General features: G+C 42.8%; 1 protein-coding gene across 5 annotated transcripts in view; it reads right to left on the minus strand.

The window, feature by feature from the left end:
- Nucleotides 1-12,898, minus strand: part of WASHC5 (WASH complex subunit 5) — a 92,079-nt gene that overhangs the window by 5,132 nt on the left and 74,049 nt on the right. For all 5 annotated transcript variants that reach the window (XM_069731883.1, XM_069731885.1, XM_069731882.1 and 2 more), the window contains 5 exons: nucleotides 3,760-3,863; nucleotides 1,962-2,091; nucleotides 1,777-1,873; nucleotides 320-473; nucleotides 147-234 (listed from right to left, as the gene is read on the minus strand). In XM_069731883.1, coding sequence (XP_069587984.1) covers nucleotides 147-234; nucleotides 320-473; nucleotides 1,777-1,873; nucleotides 1,962-2,091; nucleotides 3,760-3,863 — 573 coding nt within the window. The remainder of the gene's footprint in view (nucleotides 1-146; nucleotides 235-319; nucleotides 474-1,776; nucleotides 1,874-1,961; nucleotides 2,092-3,759; nucleotides 3,864-12,898) is intronic.

Raw genomic sequence — 12,898 nt, forward strand, 5'->3', positions numbered from 1 at the left:
GTTTACAATTTTTGATGCAAATTTAGAAAATCTTTTTAGCCAAAAATACATAAATTTAAAAAAAAAAAAAGGGGTCACCAAAGGTGAAAATTGTGATGTTTATGCTATGTGAAAGTATTCCAGTCTCGCTGTCTGTGGACACTCACCTTCCGTGGCAGCTTGGTGAAGTGGACATAGTCTTCAAGGAACATGAGTGCGCCAACCACGTCCGCCGGCATCTCGGGAATCTTCTGGCTGTAACCAACAAAACGAAACCTTGAGGCCGTCCCTCTAGACCCCAAAGATGGGCAGTGTAGACTTTTCGCTGTGGTCATCTCACCTCGTGCTTTGCTCCATCGATGAGCGAATGAACTGGCCAATAAGTGCCAGGAACTGCTCGGTGTATCGGGAGTGGAACTGCTTCAGCAGCGTCAGGAGGCCGAGTACTAATGGCGGCCAGTCGATTGCGTCGGCCGGCTTCTTGCAAGTCATACCTGGCGATGAGGCACAGTCACGTCAAAATCATGAGCCGCTCTAATATTAGGAGCAGTCCGATTTTTGTCCAAAAATCACACTGATCAAATCTGATCTTTCCAGAAAAAAACCTCAATAGAAAGATCAGCCCCTTTGGCACAGCCCAGAGATTCCTACTCATAAAAATCTGACAATAAGCTCTGGCTTGCAGACCCCTGTGGACACACATGGGGAGACTTTGGGAGCCATTTATCTCTTTATAATCCAATGGTAGTGTATGCTTACCATGCTGTGCCAGATGTCCTGTGACAGAAGTCTCTGAGCAGTGCCAAAGGGGTTTTCATCTCTCTATAGAAGATTTTCTTTTTTACTTAAAATATGCCATTTTGTCACATACATCAAGTCAGATATGTATCTACTAGAGTTCCACTTTAAGTATACGTAATTGAACATGATGAGATCACATCCATAGTGATGTTATGGTGAGAAATCAATGAAGCAGCTCTGTGGCTGTCAGACATATGAAAGTGACAACATGGCGGCCCATCAGCACCTCATAATCGTGTCGCGGGTGCCCCTAACGGCACGGCCATTTGTCCTATATACTGCTGTCCAACATTGACTGCAGCGAATGGAGCTTAGTTCTGATCGCTGCTGTTTTACAGAGAGATGTCGGCTGTGTAATACGAGTAATGAGAAGTACGCTGCAGGCTCATATCCTGAGCCCGCTCCATACGCCCGACGTGTGACATGCATGTACACTTTTAAGTAAAAAGATTAGCATTGCAATACCACAGACAACCAGAGGACTGATGTGGCGCTGTGTAATAATCTATGCCTTTAAATTCACTTTGCAAATGCAGATGCTTTCAGTTGGTTTATGCTTTTGTAAGCGGGGAGGTGGGGGGTTAGAGAGCACATGGAGGTGTGGTCTGGAACTCATGGGTGTGGTCTGGAATTCATGGGTGTGGTCTGGAACTCATGGGTGTGGTTTGGAACTCATGGGTGTGGTCTGAAACTCATGGGTGTGGTCTGGAACTCATGGGTGTGGTCTGGAACTCATGGGTGTGGTCTGGAACTCATGGGTGTGGTCTGGAACTCATGGGTGTGGTCTGGAACTCATGGGTGTGGTCTGGAACTCATGGGTGTGGTCTGGAACTCATGGGTGTGGTAAGACAATATGTGCTGATCTGTGACCTAAAACTATTGGCTTTCGAGTGATTGTGAAACTACAAGTCTCAGCAGGCTAAAATAATGTGTGCTGAGACTTATAGTTCTACAATCCGCTGGTGGACAGACTAATGACAGAACACCGTACGTTACCCAGATTCTTGCTGTACTGCAGCTTGGGTATCTGAGTGATCAGGAAAAGGAAGTTGACGACGGGAAAGAAGGACAACTGCTTAGTGGTGATGTAAATCTGGAAGAAGAGAGACATGCTGAGGTCAGTGACCGGCGGCAGAATCACTCCACAATCTACAGATCGGACAAGGGTGAGGAGGCGCCACCTTGTTCAGGGGGTTGTGCGTCCCGGCAGCTTCCAGGTAGGCCGTGATCTCGTACAGGAGGGTGTTGTCCTCCTTGGGGCACGGCAGGGACGGGTCCTTGTAATGTGCCTGGATGTCCGAGAGAATCGCTCTGCACAAAAGAAAAAGCAGCGCTGGGTAATAACATCTCTGAGAAATCCTAGGTCCCATCCTGACAATTGTGCACCAGCTAAGAATCATATAAGGGGTGATACAGACCACCGCAACCCCTTCTACACACTGGTGGGAAGCGATGTCATGTCCGACCCGAGGTCTGTATAAGATAGAAGTGAACGAGCCAAGATGGGAAACACACACAGGTCTATAATCTGATATAGTGTTCAAATGCTGCCAGGACTTAGAGAAAACGTGATGATCCAGCTTCTCTACCCACTTATAGAGAAAGCCTGTGAGTCCAACTTCCCCGTGCAGTTATAGAGGAAGCCTGTGAGTCCAACTTCCCCGTGCAGTTATAGAGGAAGCCTGTGAGTCCAGCTTCTCTACTCACTTATAGAGAAAGCCTGTGAGTCCAGCTTCTCTACTCACTTATAGGGAAAGCCTGTGAGTCCCACTTCCCTGCCCACTTATAGGGAAGCCTGCGAGTCCCACTTCCCCCACCCACTTATAGGGAAAGCCTGCGAGTCCCACTTCCCTGCCCACTTATAGGGAAGCCTGCGAGTCCCACTTCCATGCCCACTTGTAGGGAAAGCCTGGGAGTCCCACTTCACCCGCCCACTTATAGGGAAAGCCTGCGAGTCCCACTTCCCCCGCCCACTTATAGGGAAAGCCTGCGAGTCCCACTTCCCCCGCCCACTTATAGGGAAAGCCTGCGAGTCCCACTTCCCCCACCCACTTATAGGGAAAGCCTGCGAGTCCCACTTCCCCCACCCACTTATAGGGAAAGCCTGCGAGTCCCACTTCCCTGCCCACTTATAGGGAAGCCTGCGAGTCCCACTTCCCCCACCCACTTATAGGGAAAGCCTGCGAGTCCCACTTCCCTGCCCACTTATAGGGAAGCCTGCGAGTCCCACTTCCATGCCCACTTATAGGGAAGCCTGCGAGTCCCACTTCACCCGCCCACTTATAGGGAAAGCCTGTGAGTCCCACTTCCCCCGCCCACTTATAGGGAAAGCCTGCGAGTCCCACTTCCCCCGCCCACTTATAGGGAAAGCCTGCGAGTCCCACTTCCCCCGCGCACTTATAGGGAAAGCCTGGGAGTCCCACTTCCCCCGCCCACTTATAGGGAAAGCCTGCGAGTCCCACTTCCCCCACCCACTTATAGGGAAGCCTGCGAATTCCACTTCCCCCGCCCTCTTATAGGGAAGCCTGCGAGTCCCACTTCACCCGCCCACTTATAGGGAAGCCTGCGAGTCCCACTTCACCCGCCCACTTATAGGGAAAGCCTGCGAGTCCCACTTCACCCGCCCACTTATAGGGAAAGCCTGCGAGTCCCACTTCCCTGCCCACTTATAGGGAAGCCTCCGAGTTCCACTTCACCCGCCCACTTATAGGGAAAGCCTGCGAGTCCCACTTCCCCCTTCCACTTATAGGGAAAGCCTGCGAGTCCCACTTTCTCTGCCCGATATCCATCGTCAACCTCGGCATGTTCTGCCCTATCACATGCTGTGTGCAGTCAGGAGCCGGCAGAGGCTCCATGTACTGTGCTCTGTTAGCAGCAGATAGTAGCGTTTCGTTCCATAACTACAACTGTGCCCCTCCAGGCTGGACAGCGGTTAATGACGGATATCTGGGACCAGCAGATCACACTTTTCTCTCTTACTCGTTGACGTTGTCCAGGGCGGCGGCCAGGTGTTTGGAATCGAATTTACAGGAGTAATTTAATTCATTCGCAATTTGCTGTCGTAGAATCTGCATCTGTCCAACCTGCAAGGACAGTAGAACAGAAATTCTGACATTTCAATTTTTATTTTTTCCACAATACAGTGTTTACCAATCAGATGAATTAATTTTATAGATCGGAATTTTGCAGACAAGGCGATATGAAATATGCAGATTTATTTATTATTAATAGGGGTACAAGGCTGGTTGATAAAATTTTTAAACTTTAATTTCTTAATATATATGTCACGGATCCCTTCTCCGTGGTGTCACTTATTCGTCACGTGCCCGCTCTCACACGTGACTTGGGGTTGTGCCTGCAAGGGTTAATCTATCTCCCCACTCTCAGTCCCAGCATTCAACCTCTGTCCTATGCTAGACAACAACCACAGATGTACCAATCACTGTATACCAATAGTTAATAAGATTGTTTAAAGAAATATATATATATATGTGCATATAATTTGTGCCAGTGACTAGCGTTCTGTGGAGAAAGAGTGTGGAAGCCACAAGTGAACCAGAAGAGGACAACCACAGCCAATATAGAGTTACCCAAGAAAGGCTACCAGGCAGAGTTAAGATACAAAGAATGCCTTTATTATATCTTATTGGCAAAAAAATATAAAGATAATAAAATTCAAAATATAACAATTGTGCGCACAATCAGGACAATAATAACAGATAATTAAAACAATGTGGGAGATGGTACAGGCTGACCCAATTTATATAAAACAATCAAACATCAGGTACATATAACACCCAGAAGAAAATTATATAAAATAGGTATGACACAGATTTATATTAGAGATATGGTACAAAAAAAAAAATATATATATATAAAGCAACTATATATGTATGTGAACTTATACCCTATCCACTCTTGGTGCAAAAAATAGTAAAAGGGGATTATCCACAAACTAAAATTGTGTGCATAACTGCAAAAAAATGTTTTTGTAAAAACAGTGGATGAAACAATTTACTAGAAAAATAAAAAAATACAAAATACAAAAGAATATATATAAAAATATATATATGCGGCCACTCAAGTGCTGCTCACACTATATTTGTGTAAATAATGTATAAAGTGCAACGTGCAGAAATGTCCAGAGAAACCTGGAGGCTTATAGCAACCTTGCCAAAGTGCATAAAAAATAAGTGCAACTATTGTTAATAAAGTGCAACTGCAAGTGCAATGGTAGTGTGCAATAAGCGCGAATAGGGAAGTGCTATGAATAGCTAGAGAGGATATAATAGAACCGCTATAGTTGTAATTTGTAGTGTGCAGACGGTGCAACTGGGGAAGATTATAGGTAGCTAGAGAGCTTCAGAATAACACAACACCAGGTGCCAGAGTGATAATACTGAATGTAGAGCAATGCTCTGTAAGTCATATCTAGCCACAGTCCCACAACTGAAGCTAAATATCAATATGGCAATGTAAAGGGTGGAATATATAATATACCTGTGCAAAAGGGGTCAGCCCGGGTCCCGAGATGGCGCACCCCGACGCGCGTTTCGGATCTAAATCCTTCGTCAGGGGGTAGCCATTGTATCAAATAGAAAGCCTTTTATATGATTCCCTTACCGAGCGCTGCGGCCCGGATGTAGCCGGCGCATGCGCAGTTGCACCGATCCGGAGCTTCCGCCGCCCGCGTCATGCAGCCGGACGTACGGGGCAGAGTACCCGACGTCACCACAGCAACAGAGACGCCATGCGACTGAGCTCCCTCACAGCAACCAGGCATGCGCACCATCAAGGACCGAGTCTCAGGCAGGTGAATAGAGCCAGCAAACTTATCGAAACAATAACCCTGCCGCTTCTAATATGTGATGTACTGGGGACCTATCTGGATGTAATTACAGTCGCAAAATACCGCGTACCTATACTTCTAATTATAAAATCTATAAAGTGGTATGACAGCACTGTATAAATGAAATGGTACAAATTATCCAAACTATAATGTGGAAATGTATATGTACCTGACATGAATAAGAGGAACGGGGGGGGGGGGGGGAAAGGAGAGGGGAAAGAAGGGAAGGAGATAAAAATCACCATATAGACACACATCTGAGCAAATGTTGGGTGACATGTTAGCGAATATAGACAGACTAAACAAGATCCATGTTCACCCATATGCATATACACCATAATCTGTAAATGTGTACATGTATATGCCATATATCTATTGAATATACTCAACACTTAAATATATATATAAACAAAGTGTATCATTTCTCATGCAGCACATTCATGCTTGATCCGGAAAAGACTCCAACCCCTCAACCGCAGCGACCAAATCCGAGACAACCAGATCCGAACGTCCGTCCCTGGAGCACCGACGCAAAGGTCAAGAATGATTAGCATGATAAGGTAAGTGGGCACTAAATTAATAAAAAAATTAATAAAAAATGTATAAATTAGAACCACAAAATATTTAGAAAAAAAAAATAAATAAATAAATAAATATATATATATATATATATATATATATATATATATATATATATATATATATATATATATAGCATGAAAAATACAACAGCACAAATAATATTGTTACAATATTTCCATATGCACACATGTTACTACACATGCACGTGCGCATATAAAATTAGTTACATATACTGGTGGTAATCATAAATATAGATTATATTATTCGAAGTATATTATTAATAATTGTTAAGAAAAGCTAAAATTGATTAAAACCCTATTTTTAAAATGGACAATGACTAAAACCAGAAAGGAGAGTAATCCATAAAATTTAAAAAATCTAATATATAATTGCCTAGAATACTACTTCCTGCAATTTGTGCCAACTTCCTGTCCGGAGCTAATGTCCGGAGCTAATGTCCGGAGCTAATTTCCGGAGCTAATGTCCGGAGATAAGTGACGTCAACAGTGTCCAGTGTCTGATTGGTTGCCGCCTGCTGCGAGCGACCAATCAGAAACGTGCCGTACTGTGACACACTCCGCCCGCCATTTTGGTGTGATTTTTGAATTTTTACCTCACAGCAAGTTCCTACTGCGTGGAGGCGGGCCCAGTGACGTTGCTCTTCAAGCTCCTGCCGAATTTCGTCAAAAAAGTGATAATACCATTTACCAAAACTATATATATTAAGTTGTGAAGTGGTTCAGTGACATTTTCACACCAATTTTGAACTTTTGTTTGGTGTTTTCTCCATATACTGCCTATTATTCACTGACTGTTATACTGAGAGACTGCCGTTTATTAACCTCTTCTTTGCCACATTGGGTATATTGCTCTATTATTTGCCACATAAGGACATTGTCCATTATTGCCCATCAATTTCTCTGCAATTGAAACTGCCTATTTATTAATATCTGCATTCCTGCAAAGAACTATTGCCTATTATTAACTGGGTATTTTCCTACTACCTGACATTGTTCTTAAGCAAAGAACCGTTGTTGTGGCATTTGCCACAACACGCAAAGTTGTCGTCTGATGTCTTTCATCCCTCCCCTCATAAGCATGTTCATGGATCCTGTGTAACTGTACCTTAAATAACAAGAATTGTCAAGAGCTGGTGAGTGCAGCCATTTTTTGTTCTTTCTTACTATTATTTATTAATTGTATTATTTTTACATTTGAATAAATAAAGTATATATGGATTCTAGACTCCCGATTCTTTAGAATCGGGCTGCCATCTAGTTATTTATAAACTATTTCAAAAAAATTATAAAAAGGGAACAAAGCTCAAGTTTTCATTCAGTCCCTTAGGTGACACCGTATCCAAGGTCCAAATCCACTTAGTCTCCATCTTGGCAAGTGGTATTCCAATTTCACCACCACGCTCATCTAGTATGATAGTATCAATTCCTATGAATTTTAAACCGGATGGATCGCAATTGTGGTGGATTTTAAAATGTTTCGGTAGTGTCTTTAATTCCGATACATCTTCTACATCTTTTGCAGCCTGTATTCCGCGCACGTGTTCTCTGATCCGCACCTTAAATTGTCTAGTCGTCATGCCCACATAAATTAAGGAACATGGGCATACTGCGTAGTAGATTACGGCCTTTGATACGCACGTTATGGCATGTTTAATTTTGAAGGTGCAAGTCCTGCTAGAATTTACAAATGTATCCGCTCTCTTTACATTTGGGCAAGCCACGCATTTGCCACACTCTCTACATCCAGAAGGACGTTTACCATTGTCCAGAAACGAGGTTATTGTTGGTTCAAATTTATAGTGACTCTTAATCAAGTAGTCACTCAAATTTCTGGATCTCCGGTATGTTATACTGGGTCCCTCCCCCACATATTGGGACAGTATTGGGTCTGCTTTTAAAATGCCCCAAGATTTCAGTAGTTGGGCTCTCATCATTTCTGTCTGCCCGTTATATTACGTGATAAATCTCACCTTCTGACTTGTTTTCTGCGGTCTATTGCCATAAAGTGCTTGGTGCCGAGTCGTGTTCTTTGCTCTATTATAGCCCCTTTTTATCGACCGGCGGCTATAGCCCCTCTCTACAAATCTTTCTTTTAATATTACCGACTGTTCCTCAAAATCCATATCATTGGAACATATTCTCCGCAGCCGTAAGAACTGTCCAATCGGGATTGCGTTAATCAATGCATGGGGATGGGAAGACGTTGCATGTAACAAGGAGTTGACGGCTGTTGTTTTCCGAAAGATGTCACTAGAGAGGCAATCATCATTGTTCCTGTATATGCGTACATCCAGGAACTCCATCTCGTTGGCATTAAATTTGTACGTTAAACGCAAATTCCGAGAATTGCTGTTCAGCTGTTCCATAAAATCACGCAGGGAGTCCGCCGGACCCTGCCAAATAAAAAATATGTTATCTATGAACCGCACCCACAACGGGATGCGGTCCATCGATGGCATGAGTCCAGACATAAAGAGGTCCCTCTCCCACAGCCCCAGGAATAAATTTGCATACGCCGGCGCAAAAGAAGCACCCATAGCGGTGCCCTGGAGCTGTAGGTAGAGGGACCCCTTAAAAAGAAAAAAATTTTTGGATAAAGAAAATTCAAGTAGCTGGACAACAAATTCCCTCATAGGTTCCGGCAGAAATGATGATTCCAAAAAGTATTTGGTCGCAGACACACCATCATGGTGGCGAATGTTGGTGTAGAGACTCTCCACATCACATGATACTAGGAGAGTATCCACACCAACATGTAAGCCATCAATTTTCCTCAGAAAGTCGTTGGTGTCCTTTATGTATGAGGGGAGTTAAGTAACAATTGGTTGAAGTCTGGAATCTATAAATTTATTGATCTTTTCCAGGTAATTAGCTGACGAAAGACCTCACATTCATATAGCTGTTTAGGCCATATCACCACGTTGCCCCCCTTGTCGGCCGGTTTGAATATCACATCCTTTAAATTCTGTAAATTTGTCAGAGCTTTTTTCTCACTTTTATCTCTTTTTTAACAGCTATATGGCCTAAACAGCTATATGAATGTGAGGTCTTTCGTCAGCTAGGGGATAAAATATGCTACAAGAAGATGACGTTTAATCCACTAACCAAATTCCAAGGGGAACTTGAAAAGATTTTGAAAACAGCCCTTGAATGTGATGTAATTACCAAAGAATTATTTGCAGCTTTACACGTGTCTGAACCTGTGATACCAACGTTATATCTGTTACCTAAGGTTCATAAAAACCAAGTTAATCCGCCCGGGAGACCAATTATCTCAGGTTGTGGTAATTACCTGGAAAAGATCAATAAATTTATAGATTCCAGACTTCAACCAATTGTTACTGAACTCCCCTCATACATAAAGGACACCAACGACTTTCTGAGGAAAATTGATGGCTTACATGTTGGTGTGGATACTCTCCTAGTATCATGTGATGTGGAGAGTCTCTACACCAACATTCGCCACCATGATGGTGTGTCTGCGACCAAATACTTTTTGGAATCATCATTTCTGCCGGAACCTATGAGGGAATTTGTTGTCCAGCTACTTGAATTTTCTTTATCCAAAAATTTTTTTCTTTTTAAGGGGTCCCTCTACCTACAGCTCCAGGGCACCGCTATGGGTGCTTCTTTTGCGTCGGCGTATGCAAATTTATTCCTGGGGCTGTGGGAGAGGGACCTCTTTATGTCTGGACTCATGCCATCGATGGACCGCATCCCGTTGTGGGTGCGGTTCATAGATGACATATTTTTTATTTGGCAGGGTCCGGCGGACTCCCTGCGTGATTTTATGGAACAGCTGAATAGCAATTCTCGGAATTTGCGTTTAACGTACAAATTTAATGCCAACGAGATGGAGTTCCTGGATGTACGCATATACAGGAACAATGATGATTGCCTCTCTAGTGACATCTTTCGGAAAACAACAGCCGTCAACTCCTTGTTACATGCAACGTCTTCCCATCCCCATGCATTGATTAACGCAATCCCGATTGGACAGTTCTTACGGCTGCGGAGAATATGTTCCAATGATATGGATTTTGAGGAACAGTCGGCAATATTAAAAGAAAGATTTGTAGAGAGGGGCTATAGCCGCCGGTCGATAAAAAGGGGCTATAATAGAGCAAAGAACACGACTCGGCACCAAGCACTTTATGGCAATAGACCGCAGAAAACAAGTCAGAAGGTGAGATATATCACGCAATATAACGGGGAGACAGAAATGATGAGAGCCCAACTACTGAAATCTTGGGGCATTTTAAAAGCAGACCCAATACTGTCCCAATATGTGGGGGAGGGACCCAGTATAACATACCGGAGATCCAGAAATTTGAGTGACTACTTGATTAAGAGTCACTATAAATTTGAACCAACAATAACCTCGTTTCTGGACAATGGTAAACGTCCTTCTGGATGTAGAGAGTGTGGCAAATGCGTGGCTTGCCCAAATGTAAAGCGAGCGGATACATTTGTAAATTCTAGCAGGACTTGCACCTTCAAAATTAAACATGCCATAACGTGCGTATCAAAGGCCGTAATCTACTACGCAGTATGCCCATGTTCCTTAATTTATGTGGGCATGACGACTAGACAATTTAAGGTGCGGATCAGAGAACACGTGCGCGGAATACAGGCTGCAAAAGATGTAGAAGATGTATCGGAATTAAAGACACTACCGAAACATTTTAAAATCCACCACAATTGCGATCCATCCGGTTTAAAATTCATAGGAATTGATACTATCATACTAGATGAGCGTGGTGGTGAAATTGGAATACCACTTGCCAAGATGGAGACTAAGTGGATTTGGACCTTGGATACGGTGTCACCTAAGGGACTGAATGAAAACTTGAGCTTTGTTCCCTTTTTATAATTTTTTTGAAATAGTTTATAAATAATTTTTTAAATTTTATGGATTACTCTCCTTTCTGGTTTTAGTAATTGTCCATTTTAAAAATAGGGTTTTAATCAATTTTAGCTTTTCTTAACAATTTTTAATAATATACTTCGAATAATATAATCTATATTTATGATTACCACCAGTATATGTAACTAATTTTATATGCGCACGTGCATGTGTAGTAACATGTGTGCATATGGAAATATTGTAACAATATTATTTGTGCTGTTGTATTTTTCATGCTATATATATATATATATATATATATATATATATATATATATTTTTTTTTTTTTTTTTTTCTAAATATTTTGTGGTTCTAATTTATACATTTTTTATTAATTTTTTTATTAATTTAGTGCCCACTTACCTTATCATGCTAATCATTCTTGACCTTTGCGTCGGTGCTCCAGGGACGGACGTTCGGATCTGGTTGTCTCGGATTTGGTCGCTGCGGTTGAGGGGTTGGAGTCTTTTCCGGATCAAGCATGAATGTGCTGCATGAGAAATGATACACTTTGTTTATATATATATTTAAGTGTTGAGTATATTCAATAGATATATGGCATATACAGGTCCTTCTCAAAAAATTAGCATATAGTGTTAAATTTCATTATTTCCCATAATGTAATGATTACAATTAAACTTTCATATATTATAGATTCATTATCCACCAACTGAAATTTGTCAGGTCTTTTATTGTTTTAATACTGATGATTTTGGCATACAACTCCTGATAACTCAAAAAAACTGTCTCAATAAATTAGCATATTTCACCCATCCAATCAAATAAAAGTGTTTTTTAATAACAAACAAAAAAACCAACAAATAATAATGTTCAGTTATGCACTCAATACTTGGTCGGGAATCCTTTGGCAGAAATGACTGCTTCAATGCGGCGTGGCATGGAGGCAATCAGCCTGTGACACTGCTGAGATGTTATGGAGGCCCAGGATGCTTCAATAGCGGCCTTAAGCTCATCCAGAGTGTTGGGTCTTGTGTCTCTCAACTTTCTCTTCACAATATCCCACAGATTCTCTATGGGGTTCAGGTCAGGAGAGTTGGCAGGCCAATTGAGCACAGTAATACCATGGTCAGTAAACCATTTACCAGTGGTTTTGGCACTGTGAGCAGGTGCCAGGTCGTGCTGAAAAATGAAATCTTCATCTCCATAAAGCATTTCAGCCGATGGAAGCATGAAGTGCTCCAAAATCTCCTGATAGCTAGCTGCATTGACCCTGCCCTTGATGAAACACAGTGGACCAACACCAGCAGCTGACATGGCACCCCACACCATCACTGACTGTGGGTACTTGACACTGGACTTCAGGCATTTTGGCATTTCCTTCTCCCCAGTCTTCCTCCAGACTCTGGCACCTTGATTTCCGAATGACATGCAAAATTTGCTTTCATCAGAAAAAAGTACTTGGGACCACTTAGCAACAGTCCAATGCTGCTTCTCTGTAGCTCAAAAGTGGCTTTACCTGGGGAATGCGGCACCTGTAGCCCATTTCCTGCACACGCCTGTGCACGGTGGCTCTGGATGTTTCCACACCAGACTCAGTCCACTGCTTCCTCAGGTTCCCCAAGGTCTGGAATCGGTCCTTCTCCACAATCTTCCTCAGGGTCCGGTCTCCTCTTATCGTTGTACAGCGTTTTCTGCCACATTGTTTCCTTCCAACAGACTTACCATTGAGGTGCCTTGATACAGCACTCTGGGAACAGCCTATTTGTTGAGAAATTTCTTTCTGGGTCTTACCCTCTTGC

Source organism: Ranitomeya imitator, chromosome 6 (genome assembly GCF_032444005.1).
Source record: "Ranitomeya imitator isolate aRanImi1 chromosome 6, aRanImi1.pri, whole genome shotgun sequence".
NCBI lineage: Eukaryota > Metazoa > Chordata > Amphibia > Anura > Dendrobatidae > Ranitomeya > Ranitomeya imitator.